The following is a 26,856-nucleotide window of genomic DNA, read 5'->3' on the forward strand; positions in this document are numbered from 1 at the left end:
GACTGAGCTGAGAATGGATTGCTTTAAAGAACAGGACTCTCAGCAAGATTTATAGGCTTGTGTAGTGCAACTATTAATAGAGAAGTATCAGGCTCCATTTATATTGTAGATTAGAATTCCTCCAAGTGGTCTCCCAATCCACAGATCAAATCTAGCAGAAGATTTTGAAAAACAAAGCAATTTTTGATTTTGTGTGATACTGGAGTTTGAGATCAGAAGATAAATGTTGTACATTGGATCCTGGACTCAACTTAAAAATTCTCCCATTATGTTCCAGTGCTTTTTTTTCCCTGTGATATCTCTGTAATCACTACAGTCCTACAGTACTGCAAGCCCTCAGCCAGTTCCCAAAAGGTTTCTATTCTGAAGCTTCCTGTCCTGAAAGCCACATTTTCACCTAGGCTTTAATCTCATGCACTAGAATTCGCTCACAACCTTTGCAGTTCCCACTCCCTCTTAAAGCTCACCTCTGACCATGGTAGAATGAATTTAAATTCCAATTTCAGTTTTAACTTCAATTAATGTATTGTTCAAAAACTGTGTCTAGTATGCAGCTATTCTTGAATCTTCAATTTGGCATTATTAATGGACAATTGCTAAATAAGTTCAACTTCTTTGCTTAAGAAGACATGAATAAATGGGTAAAGGGGCATTCTTTACAATTTCACAGGTTGGGTTATCCACTCTCTTCTACTTCCTTTACCTTAGATATATTTAATGACATGATATTCATCACTACTGTAGCTGGACAGGGGTAACTTCTACTCAACTCATAATTTGAGTCCACCAGAATAATTTATGCCAGCCAGTGCTGTCAGCACTGGACTTTGAGGCGAGTGGTCCCAGGTTCAAATCCAGCCAGCTCCTTGCACACTTTCCATCCATGCTGGGTTGAGTGTTGAGCTAGCAACTCAGCCTCATTAAAAAAGACAAAAATGCTAAACTGATGGCAAGGCATGGAGAAAAATAACAAGAATAATTTATGTTCAAATTATAATACAGACCATTTGAATCTCTGTACTTACTGAGCACTAAGCACTCGTTTTTCCCACTGATTTATCCTCAATCGTTATTCTTCCAACATTCTCATTAATTCTTCTCTAATTTCCACCAGTCATCTTCAGACTGGTGCATACTTACAGAGGTCAAATAACCTCCCAAACTGCACATTGTGGAAGGAATCAGAGAACACACCTGGTCACAGGGAGAATGTGTAAGCTTTGCATAGACGATGCCAGAGGTCAGGACTGAACTGTTTCTTCCAGAGCTCGGAGGCAACAGCCGTACTAGTTACACACTGTGCCTGTACTCTTCACAAGCTTCCTCAAGTGCTATTTCTTGAAGTCCTCTTAGTATATTCCTCTCCTACATCATCCAACATGAATCTGGATTCCCCTTAGCTACATTCTTTACTTCAGCTATTGGTATAACAATGATTTCTATATTCTTACTGCTCTTTTAGATAAAGTATTTCTCTTGTCTTTCTTCGTGGCTCAGCTGACATATGGAAACAACTTTATTTCATCTACTCCTTCAAATGCTTTAGTGATTTACAAGACCTCTGTTCTGTGTCACCTGTCAAATCTGTGCTGAGCAGTGAGTGGCCCTATTACCAACGTGAAAATTACTTTTCATTACTTTAACTCTTTGGAGTTTTTCTTCTATTTACATAAAACAACAGATACAGAAATCGGAAGATCCTTCTGTGCTTAGATTGCCGTTCAGTAAAACAACTGGGTCTTTTTCCTGGGCTGCCCCAATTCCATTAATGCCTTCAAATCTGTTGAGCTCTACCTACTCAGTGAGTCAGCCTGTACACTCCTCTGGGGAAGTAATCTCCAAAGAGTGAAGGCATTTCTTCTTCACTCTGTCTTACCTGGCTTTTCGTGCATGGTTCTAGTCACTTGTCAAGCTCAGTATCTAGCCTATCAAATCTAATAGGAAGTTTGTACATTTTGAGACCATTCTGATCTCTTGTTTAAGGAGTCATTAAGGGCTGTTTTAATTCCCCCCCCCCCCAAACAACAATCCATTCATCCATCACAAGTACATGCTTCCTTAAAAAGGGTAATCCTAACTACATGCTGTATTCCAGGCTACATATAATTGGAGCAAAATATCTATTATTATACTCAAATCTTCTTGTGACAAAGATCAACATATTCTGTGTACAAGAACAGGTGTTTCTGAACACATTGATCTCTGATTGTTTAAAAAGCTGTATTAACCTGTCTGAACATATATAATCCCCAGTGCCATAGATTGCAATTTTTTTCTCTTATGTGGCACTTTATTGAAGGCCTACGGAACATTCAAATGCACCACATCAGCTGGTTGGCCTTTATTAATTATGGAGTTATAACCTCAAAAAATTCTATCTAACAGGGTTCCCCTTTCATAATTCAATGCCAAATCCTGTTTTTGCATTCAAACAGCATCCTTATTAATAGATTTTAGTATTTTCCCTAACGTTGATGTCAAGCTGTTTTCTGTGGCCCTTCTTTCATTAATAGTGGGGTTATATGAGCCATGTTCCATCCTGAGTACAGTTCTAGAATAGACACCTTGTACAAATGCATTTACTCAATATCTCATTGCTCTGGTAATGTGCTGATTTTCTTCTCCTAGCTCCTGAGTAGAACCTCAGAGCTTGCCTTTCACTTACCTTGCGATGGGCAAAAAGGAACTTGCCGGAACTTAATAAGGGCAATTACAATGCTATGGGAACAGAGCGGGGAATTAAAATAAAAGAGATATTTCGTAAATCCAAGCAGAGGTGTAAACCAATGTGAAAGGAAAGCTTAACAAGGAGATGCGCCATTTCTGGATAAATCATGAAGTTAAAGATGCTACCAAGTTGAAAGAAAAAGGCACACATGTTGCAAAAATTTGTAGTAGGCTAGAGTACAGGAAACTTATTAAAAAGAAAGTTGGAAGATATGGATCATCCACCTTGGAATGGTAAATGAAAATATAAATTAGAATGAAACTATGCATTGTTACGAAAGGGATCCCGGTGTCATAGGGCACACCCATGTGCATGTTACCAACAGGTAGAGCAAGTAATGAGGAATGCTGCTGGAATGTCGCCAGAGGTCTAGAAGATTAATGTCAGAAACTTGTGATGCAAATTTGCAGTGTACTGACAAGACCACACATTGAGTACTCTGCTGGATACAAGCTGTAGCAGTTTGATTGCTGGGGTGAAAGGTGTTTCACTGGGTGGCACAGTGACAAAGCCATTGTATCTGAATGCATCTTTCAATGCAACTCAAACACCAGTCAATGCTTCAGCCTCACAACATAGTAAACAGATACAGCAATAGACTAGCAAATAACACCTATCAGATATTCAGACATTCATGCAGTACAGTGGTGTAGCTAGGAGATCTGCAGTTCAGGGTTTCAATGGCCTGGATTTAATTCTGTTCTTTGGTGGAGTCTGTGTAGAGTTTTCACATTTACTCTGTGGCTGTGTGGATCCCTTTGATATTTCAGTGTTTTTCCTATTTCCTACATAGATGCAAGTTACTACTTTCATTGGCCACTGTGTTGCCCTTGGTGTGTGCAGTTACGTGGTAGAATCTGGAAGAAATTGACAGGAATGTGGGGAGAGCAGGGAAAATTAATGAGAGAATGAGAGTGCCCTTTAAGCCAGAATGACTGACAGGGTCAAAATGGATCCCTTCTATATCATGAGGAAATATGGGAATGAAGGTGTTGTTATATGAGGAAAGATAAAGGAGTTTGACATGTACTATCTGTAGTTTACAAGAATGATAGTGACAATTTAAAATAAAACACTAAAGGGGCTTGAGTGTGTAGATACTGAGAAGGTTTCTTCTAGTGGAGGTATCTAGAATCAGGAGGTCATAGTTCCATAAGAGGTTGCCGAATTAGGATAGAGATGAGAAGGAATTTTATCTCTGAGGGTCACATATCTTTGGATCATCTACCCCCGAATCCTGTGGAGATAGAGTCATTGAATATATTCAAGCTGGATATTGACAGATATATGAACTGCAAAGACCCATGGTAAGATAGCAGGAAGGTAATGCTAAGGCCAAGATTGAATCACTTGTGCCTTTATTGTAGCATGGAACAGACTTGAGGAGACAGTTGGTCTGCGCCTACTCCTGCTTGTAGTGACATGTCACTAACATGATGCTGCTCAGTCCACTGAGTTCCTCCAGAAGATTGGATGTTGCACCAGATTCCACCTTCTTGTGTCTTCATTCATCTCATTTACAGGTGTCCTTGTGCACATCTGATGCCACATTTGCCTTTTTAACAAAAACTTTCCTCTGAGAAGTGTCCACTGACTCTGAGGATGCAGAATTCTGTTTCTTTACTAAAAACGGTGTGTCATCTTGCACAAATTAATCATTTTCCGCTGCCTTGCAATGTGTGTCACGATCCATTTAACTCTTCATTTTACTGAAAATGACCTTGCAATCTTGTGATCACTATTTAGCATTCTGTAGTGGAAGTACGACAAGTGATCAGCATCACTTGTAGTAGACCAGCCAGTGCTATAGGTAACATCTGATAATGTTGCAGTGATGATACTGGGTATCATTAAAGTAATTTACTAACCAACATTATGGATATCAATTGAAGATGAAGGCTAGATTTTTATTTTACTTGTATATAAAGTGACATTTTTTCAAAGATTTCACAGATCTTGTCATATTGTTCAGAATTTGGCCCTTTCGAGGCATCGCCAGGTACTACATTGCTCTGTTTATTTTCTGTAAAAATGTGGAAGAATTGTCATTTGGCAAGTTTATCAGGTGGATTGCTATAAACAAGTTTGTCATGTGTTCCCTGAAGTCACACCTTTTACAGCCATGCAGTTCCCAACTACCTCGAAGCTGTGCGTTTGCAACCAGAGGACTGTGAGCAGAAAGTAGGCCACCGTCACACTGAGCTGTCAAAAGGCCATTTAAAGCGTTTCTGAACACCTGGATAACCAGACATTTAGAAACAGCAAACATGTATTTAAATTAGTAAAAATATTAAAGCTATTGGAAGTGAGGTTTTATTAATAAATCTGTTTTAAGAAATGTTCTATTTACATTGTATTTATATTAATTAACACAAAATTGATAAAAAAAAACTGACTGCAATTGCCTCATAATAAGGTTCGACAATCCAATTCCAATAGAGTCATTATTAAGGACCCCCATCACCTGGGGCATGCCCTCTTCTCATTGTTACCATAAGGTAGGAGGTACAGAAGCCTGAAGGCACACACTCAGCGATTCAGGAACAGCTTCTTCCTGTCTTCCATCTGACTTCTAAATAAACATTGAGCCCATGAACACTACCCTCATATATCTGTTTTTGCACTTTTTAATGTATTCAATATACATATATATACTTATTATAATTGATTTATTTGCTTCTTTTTTCTTTCTATATTATCATGTATTGCATTGAACTGCTGCTGCTAAGTTAACAAATTTCACAACACATGCCAGTGATAATAAACCTGATTCTAATTCTGAAGGCTGCAGCCAAAGCAAACTTAAATCTCAGTAGAATTCGGATTCTGTAAGAAAAGCTGGACATACTGACAAATGCTCTGTAGCAAGCTAGTGGTTCCCTATAGAAACACTGGAAAGCTGTTGACATGGTCTAGCCACTTACGTGACAGGTTATTTAGCACATTCAATGTAGCAAAGCTCTCTAATGATCACAGAGTCTTTCTCCACCCTCCGTAAGAAAAGCTGTTTTGCTCTTTTTAATCACTGACCCTTCCAGGACTAACGGAACTCAGATTCCCTTCACTATTCACATTTTGCAGAATGTTATCATTTATCCAACATACATAAATGATACAACAAAATCTAAATTGATTTTCAAAACAATTGATTCCAAAACCTCACTACAATGTTTTCACTATTTTGGCAATAACTTTAGAATATCTGTTTTTATTTGTCTGCTTGCTTCTTTGAAATTCCATAATGCCCCTCTTCCAACCACCATCCTCCTTAGGAGAAAAGTTTAACAGGATAAAGTTTGTTCTGAGTGGTTTGTAAGCCATCTCCAAGAACTAGAATCTCACGAAAGGCATATAAATCAATAGAGCCAGTTCTGATAAGTGAGATGAGTGTAAATGGGTACTTGATAGTAACTGTAGATATGATGGGCCAAAAAATTCACAAACAAGAGAAAATCTGCAGATGCTGGAAATCTAAGCGACACACACAAAATACTGGAGGAGCTCAGCAGGCCAGGCAGCATCTATGGAAAAGAGTACAGTCGACATTTCGGGCCGAGACCCTTCATCAGGTCTGGGAATGAGAGTTTGAATGGTGGGGAGGAAGAAACACAAGGTGATATGTGAACCTGGGACGGGGGGGAGGGGAAAATAAAGAACAGGAAGGATACATGGCTGTGGTAGCGAGTCTAGGTGAGCATATGGTCGAAGAGTTGGAGGGCAGCAGAGATCACAGAGGGGGAGCAGTGAGAGGGGGTTTCACTGAATTTCTGTCTTCTGTCAAAGGGAAGATTTAAACTTCCTCAGGGTAAGCAGACCTGGAAGAGACTTTGCAATGTAGTAATATAATCACAAGGATTTTTTGTGTGTTGGTTGAATTGGTTTCCATTGTAGCTGACTCTACGACACTGTGACATTAACCTTAATCCACATGGATCAATTAAGCAGCCTGGTCAATTTCATAAATACTTCCTGAAAATGAAAACTGTTTAGTAGCTCAGGAGGCTAGGCTTAATCAAATGAATAGTTTAATCAGGAAGACCTTGAGGTTTAATAAACATGTTTTACATTAATACTTTGCAATTATTGTTATATAAGATATAGTTTGAGCCCAGGTTAATACCTGATAACTTTGTAATTAGCTTACAGTCAACAAATTTGAAGAAAAAGTGAAGTCTATTCTGCATAATCCTTTCAAGGCTCTTTCTCTTTGTATTTAGTTGGAAAACCTCACAAATGTAGCTATTGTGGGCGAAGCTACAAGCAACGCAGCTCACTTGAGGAACATAAAGAACGTTGTCATAATTACTTGCAGACCATGGGACTGCACAGTGGTATCTATTCAGGTAAAACAAAAAGTCCTTTTCATGAAATCTAATGCTTTAGCTAACATGTCATGTAACACAATAATTATCCCTAAAAGATGAATAATATATAAGAAAAGTACTAAGTGCAGAAACTAAATTGTGTAGCTTGTTCTTCAGCATAGCTTTCTAATAAGTAAGACAAGAGACTGCAGGTGATTCATTCATCAGCTTGGTGCAAGGTCTTGACCCAAAACCTTGAGTTTTACATTCTGTCTCCAGATTCAAATTGACCCAGTGAATTATTCCAGCGTTCTGTTCTTACTGATTTAAGAAAAAAACATTGGACTGAATGAAGTTCTATAATGCTCCTCTTCCAACCATCATCCTCCTTCCTAACCTCTGATCAGCAGAGACCCCAAGCCTACCAATTAACACAGTGAAGACCTTAATCTCAACCCTTAGTTGCAACAAACCTAATTGTGTTCACCAATCACCCAATCAACACATCTCTACACGTGCCTTATCTGGTTGCAACCTGTGCTCCAACCAAACTCCTCTTTCTCTCCTTCTTCCTCGTGGCCTGAGCCTGATCGCCAAACTGGTCCCCTGTGAGGGGAGGACGCATAAGGTATGTCCTCCCTTCCTTGTGTTTTCCATTATCTCCATTGCAGCTTTTGTATGGCTGCTATGTAGTGTGCATGTCAATGACCTGATATTCTTCTCATGATGATTACAATGGGAAAGCTGAAAGCAGTTGTCTTTAGAATCAGACAAGGCTCATTTCAATCCATCAGATTGGAAGAAAAGCTTGATCGTTTGTTTTTAAAAATAATTTTCCTTAACTCTTAAAATTTTTCTGGTGTCTGCTGATTGGGCACTAGTACTAAATACAAATTACTGCACCAGTTAGTGTGTGATCCATTTTCCAGGTTTAGATGTTGGCGTAGTGCTGGGTCATTTTATTGCATATAAAGTCAGGTGTGTGGCATTCAGATAAAATGAGACTCAAAGGCAATAATGAACATTGCAACATAGATAATGAGAGAGGGAAGCTGGAGTAGATGGGTTTTGTTCACTTCCTGTGTACTCCACAAGAAACCTGGATCAGGATTGCTATTACTGTTCATGATTCGTAGAATTGTACTTAACTGTTACAAATAAAAGAGATATCTTAGTGCTTTCATTTCCCTATTTGTTAATGCTGAAGTGTGGGGTGACATGTGTTCCACAAACAATCATTTTCCCAAGACTCTGTATCTGAGATCAGTATCAGAACTTGTACCATTATATATCATTATTCCAAAACAGAATGTAGGATACATTCAGTCAAACAGTATCGGTGCAAAGGAAAATATGATGACTAGACCAGAATGAGCAGCCTGCTTGACAAAACTCATCCAGATCAGATGTGGAAAGCCAATCTTACAAGCACTGTGCACCCACGAATTGGGCTCAGAGGTGGCAGTGGCAAGTAGGCCTCAGGCAGTGTAGTACAGAGATCCTGCCCCAGAATACCTCCAAAATCCGCACAAAGATTTTCAATCTTGTTGCCTTCCTGGAGTATTTATTTATTTTTTAATTAATAAATAAATGAATAAACCGTATTTTACAATGATCTTTAATTAGCAATATTAAACTAAAGTAAAATGTAGGAAGATGTAGTATCCTTGTGGGTAGACTTAAGAAACTGCAGGGGTAAAAAGACCCTGCTGGGAGTTATATATCGGCCCCTAAACAGTAGTCAGGATGTGGGCTACAAATTACAATGGAAGATTAAAAAAAACATGTCAAAAGGGTAATGTTACAATAGTCATGGGGGATTTCGATATGCAGATAGATTGAGAAAAATCTGGTTGGAGCTGGATCCCATGAGAGAGAATTTGTAGAACTCCACAAGAAGGCTTTTTAGAACAGTTTTTCTTTGAGCCCACTAGGGAAAAAGCTATTCAGGATTGGGTGTTTGTATTGAACTGGATTTGATTAGTGAGCTCAGGGTAAGGGAGACCTTAGGACATAGTAACCATTATTATGATAAACTTCATCCTGCAATTTGAGAGGGAGAAGCTAACATCAGATGTATCAACTTTACAGTGGAGTAAAGGGAATTATGGAGGCATGAGAGAGGAGCTGGACAAAGTTGATTGGAAGGGAATACCAGCTGAGATGAGGGAAGAACAGCAAAGGCTGGGGTTTCTGGGTGAAAATCAGAAAGTGTAGAACAGATACATCCCAAAGAAGAAGATATATTTATAGAGCAGGATGACACAACTACAGTTGACAAGGGATGGCAAAAACAACATAAAAGCAAAAGAAAGAGCATATAACAGTGCAAAATTTAGTGGAAAACTTTTAAAAACCAACAGAAAGCAACAAAAATGTCATGGGAGGAAAAGATGAAATATGAAGGTAAGCTAGCCAGTAATATCAAAGAGGAATAAACTCTTCTCGGGCTTCAAGCCAGGTACAGGTATTGATAATAACCAATGTTTCGATGACATACTCTGCCATCTCCTTCAGGGATGATGCCTGGGCAATTCAAGTCTGAAGGTATCTATACACCCGTATTCCATTTCCCCAATTGTTTAATCCTCATCCAATCAGGTTTCTATTCTCCCACCTTGTTTACAATCGAATTCCAGTTCTTACTTAGAGCGAGACCTTCTATAGCTATTGACTTCAATGGCACAAAACTACTGTGCCGCCCCAATGGCTTTTGGGACCACCTGGTAAAGGAACCATTGAAATAAAGCTAGGGTTTAAAGAATTTAAAAAAGACAAAGGTCTTGCTGTAGGTAAGAACTGGATTCTAAGCAAGGTGGGAGAATGGAAACCTGACTGGATGAGGACTAACCAATCAGGAGGGATAGAATACAGGGGTATAAATACCATCAGACTAGATATGCCCAGGCATAATCCTTAAGAAGGTGGCAGAGTTTGTCATCATTACATTAATCATAATCAATACCTGTACTCATCTGGAAGCCCGAGAAGAGTTTATTCATCATATATGCTGGGAAAGCATTAGATCCTTTTTCAGCATCAAAGACGATGCCAGATACCAAAATATATATATTTTCTTTATATATCATATATATAAAGCATAAAAGAGAGGCAAGAGTAGATATCAGACTGTTAGAAAACAATGTTGGAGAGTTAGCAATGGGGACAAGGAAATGATGGATTAACTAAATAAGTATTTTACAACTGCCTTCACTGTGGAAGAAAGTAGCAGTATGCTGGATGTTTGAAAGTGTCGGGGCAGAAGTGAGTGCAATTGTTATTACTGGGGAAAAGGTGTTTGGGAGGCTGAAAGGTCTAAAGGGGGAATAAGTCACCTGGACACCTGGACTGCAGCCCAGGGTTCTGAAAGAAATGGCTGGGGAGATTGTAGAGGCATTGGTAATGATCTTTCAAGAATCAATGGATTCTGGCATGGTTCCAGAGGACTGGAAAATTGCAAATTGCAAGTAGGGAGGGAGGCAGTTAAAAAGGAAATTATAGGCCAGTTAGCCTGTCCTCAGTGCTGGGAAGACCTTGAAGTTGATTGTTCAGGATGAGGCCTCAGTACATAGAGATGCATGATAAAATAGGCTGCAGTTTCCTTAAGAGAAAATCTTGCCTGACGAATTTGTTGGAATGCTTTGAGCAAATAACAAGAAGCAGGGTAGAACAATGAGAATTGGTGGATGTCGTATTTGGATTTTTGAGGGACAAGGTGCTGCAAATGAGGCTGCTTAACAAGATTGGACACCATGATATTACAGGCTAGATTCTAACATGGATAAAGCAGTGGCTGATTGGCGGGAGGCAAAGAGAGGGAATAAAGGGAGCCTTTTTTGGTTGGCTGCCAGTGATTGACAGTTGTCGGTGTTGGAACCACTTCATTTTATGTTATATATTAATGATTTGATTGATAGAATTGATGGCTTTGTAGTCAAATTTTCAGTTGGTACAAAGATAGGTGGAGGAACTGGTAGTGTTGAGAAGCAGAGAGTCTGCAGAAAGACTTAGGCAGATTAGGAGAATTGGCAAAGAAGTGGCAGATGGAATACAGTGTTGGGATATGTATGGTCATGCACTTTGATAGAAGGTAAAAAGTGTAGACTATTTTCTAAACAGGCAGAAAATTCAAAAATCTGAGTGCAAAGGGACTTGGGAATCCTTGTGCAGCATTTCCTAAAGGTTAATTTGCAGTGAGGAAGGCAAATACAATGTTAGCGTTCACTTCAAGAGGACTAGAATGTGAAACCACGGATGTAATGCTGAGGCTTTTTGAGGCACTGGTGACGCCTCACTTGGAGTATTGTGAGCAGTTTTGGGCCCTCTTTCTAAGAAAGGATGTGCTGGCGTTGGAGAGTGTTCAGAGGAGGTTCACGAGAATGATTCCAGGAATGAAACAGTTATTGTATGAGGAGTGTTTGATGGCTCCTGGCCTGTATTCACTAAAATTTGGGAAACTGATGGGGATCACATTGAAACATATTGCACTTTGAAAGGCATAGATAGAGTGGATGTGACGAGGATGTTTCCTGTACTGGGGTAGTCTAGGATCAGAGGGTACTGCCTCAGAAATGAGAGATGTCTGCTTAGAATGAAGATAAGGAGGAATTTCTTTAGCCAGAGGGTGGTTATTCTGTGAAATGCATTGCTGCAGGTGACTATGGAGGCTAGGTCATTGAGTGTATTTAAGGTGGAGGTTGATAGGTTCTTGATTAGTCAGTGTGTGAAAGGTTACCGGGAGGAGGCAGGAGAATGGGATTGAGACGGAAAATAGACCAGCCATTATGAAATGGTTCTGCTCCTGCCTGTTATGGTCTAAAATAGCTTAAAATACATGCCTTTCCTTTTGCCTATTAATATACAGACCAAGAATCCCTTTTGATTTTAATAGGGTTCAAAGTTCAAAGTAAATTTTTATTAAAATACATATATGTGACCATATATAACTGTGTGACTCATTTTCTTGAGGCAATCACAGTAAAACAAGAATCACAATAGAATCAATGAAAGGAATTTCAACAGGGCAAACCAAAACAAAGTGCAAAACAAAACAACACTGTGCAAATGCAAAAAGAGAAAAAAATAATAATAATAAATAAGCAATAAATATCAAGAACATGAGATGAAAAGTGCAGAAAGATCAGGTGCTGTTTTCTCCTGGTAGGGATTAGTTTTTAGTTCCAAGTGTTCCTGTCACGTTTTGTCACCCTGTAACCTTATCCTTCAATCTCTCTGAATTATGGAGGACAGCATGTGTATAAATTTCTCTCTCTAGAAGACTTCAACATGATCATCGTGACTCCAGTATTTCTACTATTTTTTTAATGTTTCTTAATTGTACATATGATTTTTTCATGTTCTATCGCTGAGCGGCAGTGAACCATCTGATTGGCCTATCAGATTTCTCTTTGGGAACTAGTTGACTTGATCAGCATTTCTGATCTGGCTATTGTTCATGATTGCACTTAATAAGAAATAAAAAGTCCTTCTGCCAATGGATTGCACCTGAAATTGATCAGCAGATCTTAGTGACAAATAATCACCAGTGGACATATATTAAACCTTAAATTTCCTGGCTGAGAGCCCGGCTTAAAAGTAAAAGATACTGGATTATGAAATTTTGTACCTGCCATGAATATCTGCCTGAATGTTCTCCAGTACTCCAAGTTGGAACGCCATATTACATCTATACAAGATATTAGTGAGGCTGCATTTGGAATGTTCTGTGAGATTCTGGCTGCCGGGCTACAGGAAGGCTGCGATTAAGTTAGCGAGGGTGTGAAAGAATTCCAAAAGGATGTTTTCAGTGATAATAAATCTGATTCTGATTATGGAAGGCATAAGTTCTCAGAAGGGACTGGGTCAGCTGGAATTGTTTTCTCTGCAACGAAGGGGTCTAAAGTTATAGAGACTTTATAAAGGTACATAAAAACATGAGAGGCATTGACAAGGTTGATTATCACACTCTTTTCCCGAGGTAAGTAATTCTAAAACTCGAGAGTACAAATTGAATATTTAAAAGGGACCTGAGGGGTAAGCGTTATACCGGGAGGGCAGTAGGTATATGGAACGATCTGCCAGAAGAGGTGTTAGAGGTGAGGGAGTTACAATGTTTAAAAGACGTTTGGACAGATACATGGATATGAATGTTTTAAAGGGAAATGGGCCAAATACAGTAAATGGGCCTAGCTCAGGTAGGCCCCTTAATTGGCAAGGATGAATTGAGCTAAAGGGCCATTCCAAGCTGCGTAACTCTAGGACTAATGTAATCGTAAGCTAATACAGTAGATGGCAGGACCATTGGGAGCATCAGGTACAGAGAGGTCTTGAGTTCCAAGTCCATAGCTGCCCGAAAGGGAACAGGGTGGTAAAAAAGCCATTCTTTAGTCAGGGTATTGTGTATAAGAATGAGGAAGACATGCTGCAGCAGTATACTACTTCAGTTAGACCAGGTTTGGGGTGATGTGTGAAATTCTGGTCATCACACTACAGAAATAATGCAAAGTCTTTTGAGAGGTGTAGAAAAGATTCAGCAGATGTTACCTGGATCAGAGAATAGTAGCTATAAAATCAAGCTGAACAAACTTGGATTGCTTTGTTGGGGTACAGGAGACTTTGGTGGTAATGTTTATAGAAGTGTATAAAACGTTGAGAGGCATGGTTAGGGTAAATGGTCAGAATATTTTCAGGATGGAAATTTCAAAAATAAGACGGCAGAGCTTTAAGGTGAGAGGGGCAAGGTTTAAAGGAGATTTATGAGGCAAGTAGGCCAAAGGGGGCTGTTCCAGTGCTATGCTGTTCAATGAAAGGTATTCCTTACACAGAGGTTTGTGGGTGCTTACAATATGCTGCTGGGAGAATGGTAGAAACATATACAATATCAGTATAAGGAGCATTTGGACATACACATGAACAAACATTGGATGGAGGGGTGTAGACCACGTTCGAGCAACTGGCATTAATGCACAGTATATTGGCATCACGGTCAGTGCAGACAATGTGAGAAAATGAGCCTGTTCTTCTGCGATACTGCTTTATGTTCAATGTTCCATAAGTGTTCGAATACTAATGTACTTGCAGTTCCTTATTTCTTCAAAGTCCTTTCTGCTATTTTGCTCCTCGTATTTCAGGCTCTATATTGAGGAAGCTGAATTTGTGCAATATCTGAGGCACTGTCAGCAAACTCATCCTGTTCTTTACTGAGTTGCACAATATTCCATAAAGGAGTTCTTCATTTTTTTTTCACATGTTTTTCCAAATTTGGTAGGAAATGCCTTCATAATAAAGCAAAGGCAGGCTGTTCTGCTGCAAATCTAACAAAAACATCACTGAAAAACATGCAGGAAACATAAAATTGTCGTGCACTTTGTTTGGTATCACTGTGCTTAAGTTGTTTTAAACTATTAAAAAACTATCTACTGATTCCCATTAATTTTTCTGTAAAATACCATGAAAGTAAACTAGCTAAATGATTGTAGTTTGGATTGGTCATCATGCAGCAACACACAAAATGCTGGAGGAACTTCACTTCAGAGTTATGAGATTTAAAAAGCTGAAAGAGCCAATAACCAATTAGAAAGGCAGCTAATATTAAATGTAACTCATTAAAAGGTCTGGTGGCATGGTGGCCTTTTTGCCTCCGTTTAAAATTGGATTTTCATTTTCTTTGTTTTGTAGTGAAAGAAGAAAGCAAATCACATGAGCTAGCTGAAGGAGTAAGCAAGGTTGGATCAGAAAGAGCTATGGTACTGGACAAACTTGCAAGTAATGTTGCAAAACGTAAAAGTTCAATGCCACAGAAGTTTGTTGGTAAGCATGAGAGAAAAAAGTACAATATTTGTTATATACTATTTCTCACATACAAGCTGTACACCAGTGTGCACTGGTTTACTGATAGTTATTGACAGAACATGTAAGTACTATTTTATAATCTGACCTGGCTGAATTTGAAATGGCTTTCTCTTATTTAGCCATTCATTCAAGGCCTAAAAGTCACTTTTAATTTGATGCAGTTCAATATTGACACATAGCTACAATTTTAAATCCTTTATTAATAAGTTCCAACTTATTTTTAAATAATCATATATCAAAAATTCTTTAAACTTTTATATTTTTGTCTATCAAGTTATCTTTTTAACATGAATCATTTTAAAAGAAAATCATTCAGGTAATGACATGGAAGTTAATTTCTGTCTACTTATAGGTGCTAAGTTTGTAAGGGTAGTGGCTTAAGTAGAAAAGCTATGTGAATTTGATACTTAACAAAATTTGGATCATATTGAAGTATTCAGAGTAAGGTGAAATATCACTAGTATTAATGGGAAACCATAAAGGAATTTATGTGATTGAAATAATTTTACAAGGGAGACAAAAATTGACATCCTTTGCTGAGAAAAATTTAATTCAAAACACATGCAAATCCTGCAAATATTAATTATCTAGATTTTAGGGTTAGTCAGCTGGACTGATGGAGCCAAGTTAATTCTGGTAATATTCAGTTCTTCAATATATATGACATGATTTGCTAATTTTAAAACCTTTATTTACTTTGGTTCATGTGTTGTTTGAGTGAAATGGGACCACAAGACTTTTTGCAATCAGAATGGACTGGTCATAATGACATACTGAATGACTGTCAAAGGTATAGTCAACTTAGTAGTTTGCAACTGAAGGAATGATCACCTACAGCAGATAAGGAAAAATAGTAATTTATTTATGTATAATAATTCAATGTATTTATCAAACTATATCACTTTTTGGAATTTAGTTAGTTTTCTCTGTAGAATTAAACAAGAATGGTCAATTCAATTTTCAATAGCTAATTTTACAACAAAATGCTAAATTAATTTAAAGAAGCTTTTTAGTGTTATTCTAGTTTTATGGAACTTCATGTAACTTGACTTCCCCAGAAGTATGATGAATAGGGATTTGATAAGTGATTCACAGTTGCTAAAAGTCTTGTTCAGACGGACTATGGAGATATAATATAGGTGTTCACAAAGTACACTGCAGATGCTGTGGTCAAATCAACACGTACAAGCAAGCTGGATGAAACCAGCAGGTGGGCAGCATCCGTTGAAATGAGCAGTCAACATTTTGGGCCAAGACCCTTCATCAGGACTGAAGAAGGAGGGGGCAGGGGCCCCATAAAGAAGGTGGGGGGAGGGTGGAAAACCAATCAGAGGAAAGATCAAGGGGTGGGGGAGGGGATAGACAGGAGAGGTGAAGAAGGAATCTAAGGGGAAAGCACTATGGGTAGTAGAAGAAGGCAGAATCATGAGAGAGGTGATAGGCAGCTAGAAGAGGAGACAGAGTGAAAGTGGTATGGGGGAAGGGAGAGGGAGGGAATTACCAGAAGTTGGAGAATTTGATATTCTTAGTCTCCTGCCCCTTGGTATGAACATCAAATTTCCAACTTCTGGTAATTCCCTCCCTCTCCCTTTCCCCATACCACTTTCACTCTGTCTCCTCTTCTAGCTGCCTATCACCTCTCTCATGATTCTGCCTTCTTCTACTACCCATAGTGCTTTCCCCTTAGATTCCTTCTTCACCTCTCCTGTCTATCCCCTCCCCCACCCCTTGATCTTTCCTCTGATTGGTTTTCCACCCTCCCCCACCTTCTTTATGGGGCCCCTGCCCCCTCCTTCTTCAGTCCTGACGAAGGGTCTTGGCTCAAAATGTTGACTGCTCGTTTCAACGGATGCTACCCGACCTGCTGAGTTCATCCAGCTTGTTTGTACATGTTGATAATGTAGGAGTTGATTGCTGTCAGTGTCATTGTGGAAACTAGCATTTTTTCAGTTGTTTGGGGAGTATGTCAATGACAATAGAATTGAAAGTGGCATCGAAGAGGTGAGAGAATCAATACCAGTATCTTGAAGGGAACTTGGATGGTCAATATTTAGTAGGAATAGGGTGGAGGGAGTAGGAAGTGTCTCCTAGACCAGTTGTGATGATTTTGCAAAAGGCATGAAAGCATACAGGAACAGAAACTAGAGAAAAGTATGAGTTCGGGACCAAAGCTGGGAGATTTTTTTATTGAGTCTGTTTAAAGTGTAAGAGGAAAAAGGTCAGTATAGTCCTATCCTTAGCTGAAAAGAGTACTTCTAATTGGAAGTGAGATTGGATGAAACAGGGAAATATTATTTGAGAAGACAATTTATAGTAGGCAAAAGAAGCAGTGTGTTAATTCTGCAATCTGTGACCCTGGTTAATAGGCAAAGACATGGCCTTTCTCCATTCATGACCGCTGGCGGATATCTAAAGCAGTTAACTGCCCTGTCTGTTAAACTTTATATCTTCATATTCCTTGGGCCATGACATAATGTCTGTAAGAGGGTAGTGGATAGGATAAGAAAGAGTAATGACTTTAATGTAGGAACAAGATCAGTAGCTGCAGTAATGTGGAGGGGGTGAATGATTATACAGCTGAGATTAAAACAATTGGGTTTGCTTTATTATTGTCACGTGTACTGAGATAGAATGAAAAGCTTGTATGCATATGGTTCGTACAGATGAGATAAAATCAACAGAACAGCTCCAAGCAAAATGACAGATTTTTGCAGTGGTTGATACAAAAGTAGGATTGGAAGGTTGGTGGAGGTTTTGGGGGAGTGAGTGGAGGACAACTAAGTAATTATAAACAGCTCTCTCTGTGACTGAGACAATATGGGAAAAATAGGCCATGGGAGAGGTTAGGAGTCCAAGTATACAAACTGGGTAGTTGACATGGAGGATTTGTGGGTACAGAGCTCCAAGAAAAGTGAACACATTAAGATCACCCAGCTGAGGGAGGAAGATAATAAACACTCATCCTGAATGGCAGTAGAGAGAACAAAGGTTTAAAGTGAGAGGCATGGTAGTGGAAAATAATGAGAATCTGAAGAAAGAGAAAGTACCAGAGTAAAGAGCAATGTTGTAAATGGATGACATGAGCCAAATCACCTCCAAGGTTCCCGGAGTGGTGCAGTGGTTGGAATGTATAGCCATTTAGGAGGAAGTTTTCATCACCTACAGTTCACATTTCCAGCAATGCACACATTTGCAGTAATCTTGTGGTTGGTAAGCAGATCTGTTTTTTTTTTAATTCTCAACTAAGCAAATATATTCGAGAGATGTACAGAAAAGAGTGGTGATAGCTGCTCCACTAGCAAAATCCACTGGGTCAGCACCAATAGGATCAGCTGAACTGGAAGGATATCAGAAGGGGAGGGCACTGTAGGCAAGAGAATAGGATATGTTATTTGGAGATTCTGTTAATAAAGAGCCAACATTGGGAGGCATTAAACAGAAGATATGTTTGGTCAATAGCAAAGTTTTCTGAATATAAAATAAAATTAAAATTACCCAATGCAATAGCAGAAATGAACAAGTTAATATACATATAATTCCTATTTTATCTATTAAAACAAAAGCATTGAACAGACTGAAATATCAATTACCTATTTATTAAATTGCGGCTGGTGGCGCAGTGACAGCAGCGCCGGACTCCGGAGCGAAGGTTCCTGAGTTTGAGCCCAGAATCTCTTTCCATCCGTGCCGGGTTGAGTGTCGAGCTCGCAACTCGGCCTCGTAAAAAAAAACAACTGTGAGTGAGAAGGATGTGGGGGACCACTCCAGAATCTTTCCTCCAAGACAACCACTTGAAAAAAAAAGTGGTCGCTGAGGCATGGCAGAGTATGGCACACAAAAAAAAATTATTAAATGCATCCAAAATGATACAGAAATACAGACAAATAAACACCAGGGCCTAACAATTTGCTTTTTGCTGTGCTAAATTAATGCTATGTTTAATAGTAAAGTCCAGTTAGGTTGTTGGGATTACTGAAAATGTTGAGAAATTGGGATATCCTGGCTTTCAGAATTCATTACTATACAGCTTTTCCCTGCTCCCTACTAGGAACTAACTCAAGTCATTTAAAGGGCACTTTCTATGAGGGTGAGACATAAGTGAGGTGAATTTGGAAAATGTTTAAGAACAGGAGGAGGAGGAAAAGTGACATTTAGGTCTCCTCATTGAGATACTTCTATATTATTAAGTATAGATTCTGCCTTGAGCTCCAAATGATCCTATGTAAGCAACGGGACCATCCCTGTGGGGGTCCTTGTATTCACATCTTATTCCTGACTTCCTGTGTGTTTTCCTGCTGGTATCACTGTGAGTGAGAAACAGAAGTCATGGTTGTGGCCTTTTGATCCATTTTCAGTTTGAAATTCAGTAATGATAGCCACGCGCAGTGATGACATGCTGATAGGGAATGTCACCCGCAAGCTGATAGTGAATTGCAATCAGAAGTGACTTGTCCAATTTTTCAGTGGGTGGGACCTCAAAATAAAATGTGTGGGGAAAAACTTCAGAGTCAGTAGAAAATAACTTCTAATGCTTATTTCATGGATTTAAAAAGAATGTAGTTGGGTCAAGTTTCTAAGCATACAAAGTAAATACATTCTGTTCAAATTTCTGTCCTTTTTTGTGGTTTAAATTCCTTACCCATTCCCATCTGCTTATGGCAGATCTCACCATTTCTACTCCTAACACGTAACTTTAGTTTGCTTTGTCCCTTCACAGCACCTACCTTAAACACTGCTCTATCCTTAAGCTCTATCCTTCCTCCTACTGCGCTGTATTTCAGTTTATCCTCCATCATTGCTGTATTTATTCCATGGATATATCAATAGCAATTTGGTTTTTCAGTATTCATATTTACTAATCTATGAAGAATGCTCATAAGTGGATTTTAACTGGTTTGCCTTTAGCACCAATCTTAAAAAATATGGATTTTATTTAGTATAAACATCTGTATCGTAGTACCCTAGAACACATAATTAATGTCATTTCCAAATCAACAGTTCATGCTGACGTTTTCTTTCTTTTCAGACTGAGCAGGTTTCTTTATGGCTTATGCAAGTTTTACAGCTGTGGGATCCATTAGTTGTATAGCAGGAAGTCTTACTTATCTAATCTTTGTAAAGTAATACCATATTGGTTGTTCATATGCTAATTACACAGGTGAAAAGACGCTGCAGCTTGGTATTTCAGAGCTTCAGTATGACGCTAATTCAAATTATGAAAAGGAGAATGAGATGATGCAGAATCATGTTTTGGATCAAGCAATTAACAATGCTATCAATTATCTAGGGGCTGAATCCTTGCGTCCACTTGTCCAGACTCCTGCTGGAAGCTCTGAAGTGATACCGGTAATAAGCAACATGTACCCTATGCAAAAATCACATTCAGAAACTCTCAGTCATGCTAACAGTGCCACGAGCCAAAATGGTGCCGTTGAAAATCTAATATTTATTTCGCAAGCTAAGTCACAATCATCAGAAAGAGAGCCATCTCCAAGCAACAGTTGTCCAGACTCAACCGATACTGAGAGCAATAATGAAGAAAGGAACAACCTTATCTACCTAACTAATCATGTAGCTCCACAGGCAAGAAATGGTTTGCCATTGATAAAAGAAGACCAGAGATCCTATGACATTATGAGAGCAAGTATGGAACCTAATCAAGAAATCTTCAAAGTGATTAGTGGTGATGGAGAACATATGAAAGTTTACAAATGTGAGCACTGCAGAGTTCTTTTCCTGGACCATGTGATGTTTACCATACACATGGGGTGCCATGGATTCCGTGACCCTTTTGAATGCAACATGTGTGGGTACAGAAGTCAGGATAGATATGAATTTGCATCGCATATAACAAGAGGAGAACATTGTTTTCACATGAACTAGTGAACCATTTCAGACTCCCGTTTTGACTTTATTTCATTTTGTGCAATTTCAATTTGCATAAATAATAGGAGGAAAAAGAAAGGAGCAGAAATTCTTGGTGAAATGTTATTTTTATTGAACTTCATTTGCTTCTCTGATCCCAATTGTTTACTGTAAAGTGCAGAGTTTTATACACTGAACAGTTTCATACTACTCCCAAGTAATACATCTGAAAGACAATTCTTGAAATTGTATTTATCATAATATGGCACTTAAATTATTACTTAATGTCTATCATCAATTGAATTGTATATTTGAACAGTTAAGTGGAATCCTCAAATACATGGATACTTAAAAGCTTGCATTTTTATTAGTTTCTAAGGTACAGTCCCTGAATTTTTAAACAATTTCAAGCTCTTCAGTTTAACATTTTTTAATGGATTGATCAATGGTGTGTGAGTAATTTAGTGTTGTAAATTGTAGAGTTAGGCACACAAATAACCTTGTTTCTTGATACATATCTTTATGTATATACTTAGCAGTTTAAACTTAAAATAACATGATACACGTTAAAACTCAGTGATATCTAAGTAGCATCTTGAGTTCCATTGTGTACACAGAATACATACTTAATGACATTGGCTACATTATAAAAAATAATTTCTTTACAAAAATTGTCACTTTTCATTGCTGTTATAAATGTATGTGTTTATTAATGTAAATCTATATTTCAATGCCAATAATGTATGATTTATTTATTACAAATGTGTGGATTAATCTCCTGGCATTTCTAAATGAGTATTGATTGGATAGTTGTTTCTTAATAGAAAGTTAGAAATACAATGTAAGTCAAGTTAGAATATCTCAAACTTCAAACTCATCTGGTAGGGTTGACACTGTACACTGAAAATATGTCCAGACCCCAGATCCATTTAACATTTCCATTTTGAAGATTTATCCTCTTTTATCGAATCCCGCCATGATTTTATTCTAGGAAATGTTTTATCTTAATAACTACATAAATATTCAGTATGTCTCAATTTCTCCTAACCTCTTTATTGTTCTTTGGGTAATAATTTTGCTGTTGAATTACTTGTTACCAAATCAACTAGCTATTGGAAATGGTTGTTTCAATTTATCTTCACAAAACTCCCAAAAGTTCTGAATCTTTTATCACATTACTTCTGAATCTACTTTGCTCAGTTCAGAGAAAACATAAATTAACTATTTGTTTTCTCTAAAGTCTCCTATTATTGATAGAATTATGCAGCTATTAAACATAGTATAGCTAGATGTCAGGAGGCTATACAAGGTTATTGACCAATAATAATCCATGTGATCAAAGATCACTTGTAGCTTGAAAGAAATACATGAATGGACTTGAAGCAGACAGTGGGGAAATTGGGACTTTTTCCAAGTTGTCAGAATGGAATCACTGCAGTAATTACTGGAGTGCCACAATCTACCTGCAGTCTATATTAATCACTTAGAAAGGGCAGAGTACAATGCTTTCAAGTTTGGTTATGGTATCAATTTCACTGATAAATTGACCTGTGAGCAAGATACACATAATCTGAAAAGGGATATACTGTAGATAGAATAAGTTTGCAAGCATGAAGACAATAGATGGAGCATAATGCTGGAAAATGTTACATTATTTCTTATGGTAGGATAAACAAAAATAACTTTTAAAGATTGGGAGACTACTCAGGGATCCATAAGCCACAGAGGTTAACGGACAAAATCAAGAACACATTGGAGAGGCAAATACTATTTTGCATTAATTGCAAAGGTTGCCGTAGAAGATTAAGTAATACACAACCTCTCATTTACTACTGCAGATGGTTGGTTCACCTGATTGATTACTGGGACAAGAAGGTTTTCCGATACAGAGAAATGTAGTAGTTTCATCCTCTGCACAAAATATTTTCCATTTTCTCTATTTACTTCTTTCTACCTCTAATCCATTGCTAGGAGGAAAAAAACTAGCCATCAGATGCATTATGTCTTTTCCATTTTACATCCGTAATATTAAAATGCAATTCATTCATTGTTAAATTATGAAAACATATACTAAGCTGATTCTATTCCCCAATATTATGTGTTTACAACTCGTAATCCACTCCTGGTAGTTCTGAAGTCTGTATATCTCTGAGGTACATTCGATTGATGAGAAAAATGCTACAATGTATAATTATGGCATAAAAGTTCTTACATTACGTACCATTTTGACATCATCAAAAATGTAAATATCAAGGTTTGCTGTTTAAATCAATCCTAAAATGTTTGTACTGCCCATTACAAATCAGCCATGCTCTAATTGAATGGCAGCTTAGAATCAAGGTACTTCTGTTTCTGTGTTCCTCTTCAAAAATTGTTCTTTCAAATGTAATGCAGAAAATTTCTAATATTTGAAGTTTTACATGTTGTTATAAGAGTTCTAGATTTGTTGGATTTTTATTGTATTCAATAATTCTACCATGAAGCTATCAAAAAAATACAAAAAAAAGTTTGATTCATAATGTGCATGTGTTCTTTGAAAGAAGGCAAATACCTTTTTTTTCAAAACCCTAGTTACTTTGGTACAAAGTACACACCAAGCATTTACATTTTAAAGTACAGTATGATAACTTCATGCTTATGCAGTTTGTTAATCACTTTTAAGAGATAAGGTTGACAGAAATGTAATGTTTCATTTTTCAAGTTTGTTTAGAGATTGTATTATAGTGGTCATTTTTATCTATGAAAAAGTAGACCTTGCTTGTCTAAAGGAAGATAATTAAAAATTATAAAATCTTTGAAGTGTCTATCATGCGTTGTTAAATATTAAGGCAACCTATGAAAAATTCTATTCCTAATTATACAGTATTCATATTTATATTTTGACTTCTGTGGATAGATTCATAATGTTGAGAAATTATCAATGTCATTCACTCGACAAAGTGGATTCACAGCACCCTATTGCAACTTATTGCCATGATTTTAGAAAGCCACTGGTAGCTGACAAGAGAAGATTCCATTTCATCTTAAGTATAAATTTAAAAGATGATTTTAATCCAGTTATAATTCTCTGGCAGACTAATTCACCAATGTCCCACTGCCCATTTAGCTTTCCATGTTAAGCTGCATTGAAAATGTATATCTAAAGGAACAAGTAGCATTTTCCTTTAGGTTTGTAGATTGATCTATACTGACATCATTGGTGCCCACATAATGTTCTGGCTATTCAGCTGAAAAATGATACCATGGCAACTGTCCCACCAGAACAGCGTAACAGAAGGAAGGAAGTCTGCCTCTTTTATCTAGAGTTTCCAAGCCATTGCAGATGTTGGAAATCTGAAGTTTAAAAAAAAGCTGGAAAAACTCAGTAAATCAGGCCACACCTGTAAGTTGAGAAATAGTTAATGTTTCAGGTCAAAGACTTTCATCAGTTAAGAGGAAGGGAGAGAACATTTTATCCTAGTCTGCCTCTTCTATATAGAGTTTCCAAGCCATGTATGTCACTTATAAACTCTGCTTTTATTTACCCTGCAGTGGGGATGGAGGGGTGAGGGCATTCCTTTGCCTAATGAATAGCAACAGGGTATCACAGCAAAGGATTCTCACCCATCAAGGAAAGGAGAATCCAGCCACCTAGTTCTGACTAATGTAATGGCAAATCAGTTTCACATCCAGCATCGTGATGAAGCTTAATCTTGCTGTAATTCTTTAGTATTTCAACTGTAGAATAATTTCCTACATTCTGGAACAGGTTCAGTTTGGTGCAGGACCTGCAACTCATGGTAAAGATCAGAACAATGAACCACCAATTTTATGCCATCTTAAATAACTTGAAAAATACATAAGCCTTGAGCATATAAGGATGCACTCATTTACATCAATGTCTTCTGATGCAGAAATGTAGCAGTGAGGTTTATATATGCCAAACTCACTAGTTTAAATATTAAAATATTTTGGAAGGTGATCAGAAGTTCTAATTGAACTCAGCTGACAATCACAACCTCAACCATCCACTTTCTTGAAATCCTCGACTATTTGTGTGTTGGATCCTTGGACTGAAGAGGTGTGGATGATGGGTTGGGGCAAATTTTAGTTAGTGAAGATCTATCTTTCACAAAAATGATAGAATTTTTCATAAAATAAAGAGTAGTTTTCTATTGGTCTTTCTACTTATTGTCCTTACTGGTTCCATTGGTTGGCTTTTAGCCTGATCCCTATTTGAATTTAGCTTTTTTGCACCTGAACTCATTTTTTAATTTTGGTATCTTCATTAAAAACAGCATTTTGGTGGTAGTGGGGTATGTTTAAATGAATGAGTGATCTTTGGTAATGGACAAGCTACATCAACTTGACCTTTAGAGGCAACGAGATTTTATCATGGATTGTATCCATTTGGTCAATGTGTTTATAAAACCTGAATTTGTCACAAACAGTAGAACATAAATCAAGCATGAATTTCAACTAAATGTCACTTCCTTTACACCTATGGCTGAAAGTTTATGGGCAAGGCGTGTATCTTCAGACACTATTTCAACAAATATTTTGTCAGCTGTAAAGGCCTTTGTGTTGTCCTAAAGCCTTGAAATGTATAATACAAATTAATATATTTTTCTAAATGTATGGAAGGCAGTCATATAAAAGTAGCAGAGATTGTGAGAAAGCCTTCTATTTTGTGTCTTAACTCAAAAGGCCAATGAAATCCTGAGCAATTTCAGCTTCTGTTCCAGAGGATTCCAAAAATTTCAACATTTTATGTCCTTTTTGCAAGGGAGGCCATTCGGTCAACTCTCAGAGCAATCCAATTAATCATCTTCCTAAAATTATTTCTCTGCTGTCTAATCTCCCACCTGCCCATTGACTCTTTCAGATTTTTCTGCCATCTAGCTACACAAGAAGTAATTATCACAGTCTTTAACCTACCTCCTAGCATATAATTGGCATGTGAGAAGAAATTAGCACATCCAGGGAAAATCCACGTGGTCAGAGGAGAATATGCAGACTCCATGCTGATTGCACCAGAGATCAGGATTGAACCCAGGTCACTAGAACTGCAAAGCAGCAGTTCTACCTGCTGTACCACTGTGCCACTACATTCTCCTGATTAATAAGCTCATGGTATTTTTTTGAAGATAATGTGATCTATCAAACAATCTAAAAATGTATAATACGCACGAAATACACTGGCTGAATTTTAATTATATTTCACTTACATTTTCTACTTTGTTTAATTATATCATTTTTAGGACATAATGAAAAACCCATTTAAATTGATCCAAAATGAATTCACTGACAATTTTTCTTAAATGAGCACAGATATGCTATATATTTTTCAGCTTTCTTATCTCTTACTCCCAACACTATGCCTTTGCCTTTACTTTAAGCATAAAAAAGTGTCTACTTGATATAAGTTTATTCTCTGACCACACAAAATGCAAGTTTCAGTAGTAGTTTCCATTCTGTGGTGGTTAATTTTGGGGTGTGGGCCTACACCCAGTGTAATGCAAGAAGCAAATTCACTCATTCCAACAGTATATTTGTATGCTTAGACAGTGAAGCTAGGAACTTCTAGCTTCTTTCTCAAAAAAACATAACGCATCAAAGATTATATCCCAAAATGACTGTGTTTCTACTGCTCAGTGGACAAACGGCTGGTATCTAATCAGTCAGCCTCCGTGCATTAAGGAACAGAATTAGCTCTTCCATTTGATGGTCTTACACTGAAGTAATAAATATATGTGCAAACTAAAACATGCTAATTTTCAACTTGGTTTTTTTTCATTGCCTTATTTGGTCCAATTTGAATTAGATAAATTGAGGATATTAGATACTAAGTCAGCACAAAACCTGAGTGCAATGAGTTTAATCTATATTCTCAACAAAAATGATGGGATAAGGTTTCCAATGTATATATTTGTCTGACTTCACAGCAAAAAGGACGTACAGACAGCTTCTTCAATTCCAGGAATGAAAGTAATAGATATAAAGTTAGCTCATCTGTGGTAAAGATCTACGAATTGTTTGATTTTTCTATTATTTAATGAACTTTACATTAATTTGAATCCAGAGACAGGAAAGTGATATTTAGAAATATATTCTGTATGTTCTGTCATA

The 26,856-nt window shown here is 37.6% G+C and overlaps 1 protein-coding gene across 10 annotated transcripts in view; it reads left to right on the forward strand.

Moving 5' to 3' along the window:
- The window catches only part of ikzf1 (IKAROS family zinc finger 1 (Ikaros)), an 85,842-nt gene extending 62,290 nt beyond the window's left edge, over positions 1–23,552 (forward strand). For 7 of the 10 annotated variants that reach the window (XM_073054323.1, XM_073054324.1, XM_073054325.1 and 4 more), the window contains 3 exons: positions 6,946–7,071; positions 14,710–14,841; positions 20,042–23,552. In XM_073054323.1, the coding sequence (XP_072910424.1) occupies positions 6,946–7,071; positions 14,710–14,841; positions 20,042–20,766 (983 nt within the window). In that variant the 3' untranslated portion in view covers positions 20,767–23,552. The remainder of the gene's footprint in view (positions 1–6,945; positions 7,072–14,709; positions 14,842–20,041) is intronic. The other 3 variants (XM_073054329.1, XM_073054330.1, XM_073054331.1) reach the window with 3 other exon arrangements.
- The last annotated feature ends 3,304 nt before the right edge of the window (positions 23,553–26,856 follow it).

Source organism: Hemitrygon akajei, chromosome 8 (genome assembly GCF_048418815.1).
Source record: "Hemitrygon akajei chromosome 8, sHemAka1.3, whole genome shotgun sequence".
Classification (NCBI taxonomy): domain Eukaryota; kingdom Metazoa; phylum Chordata; class Chondrichthyes; order Myliobatiformes; family Dasyatidae; genus Hemitrygon; species Hemitrygon akajei.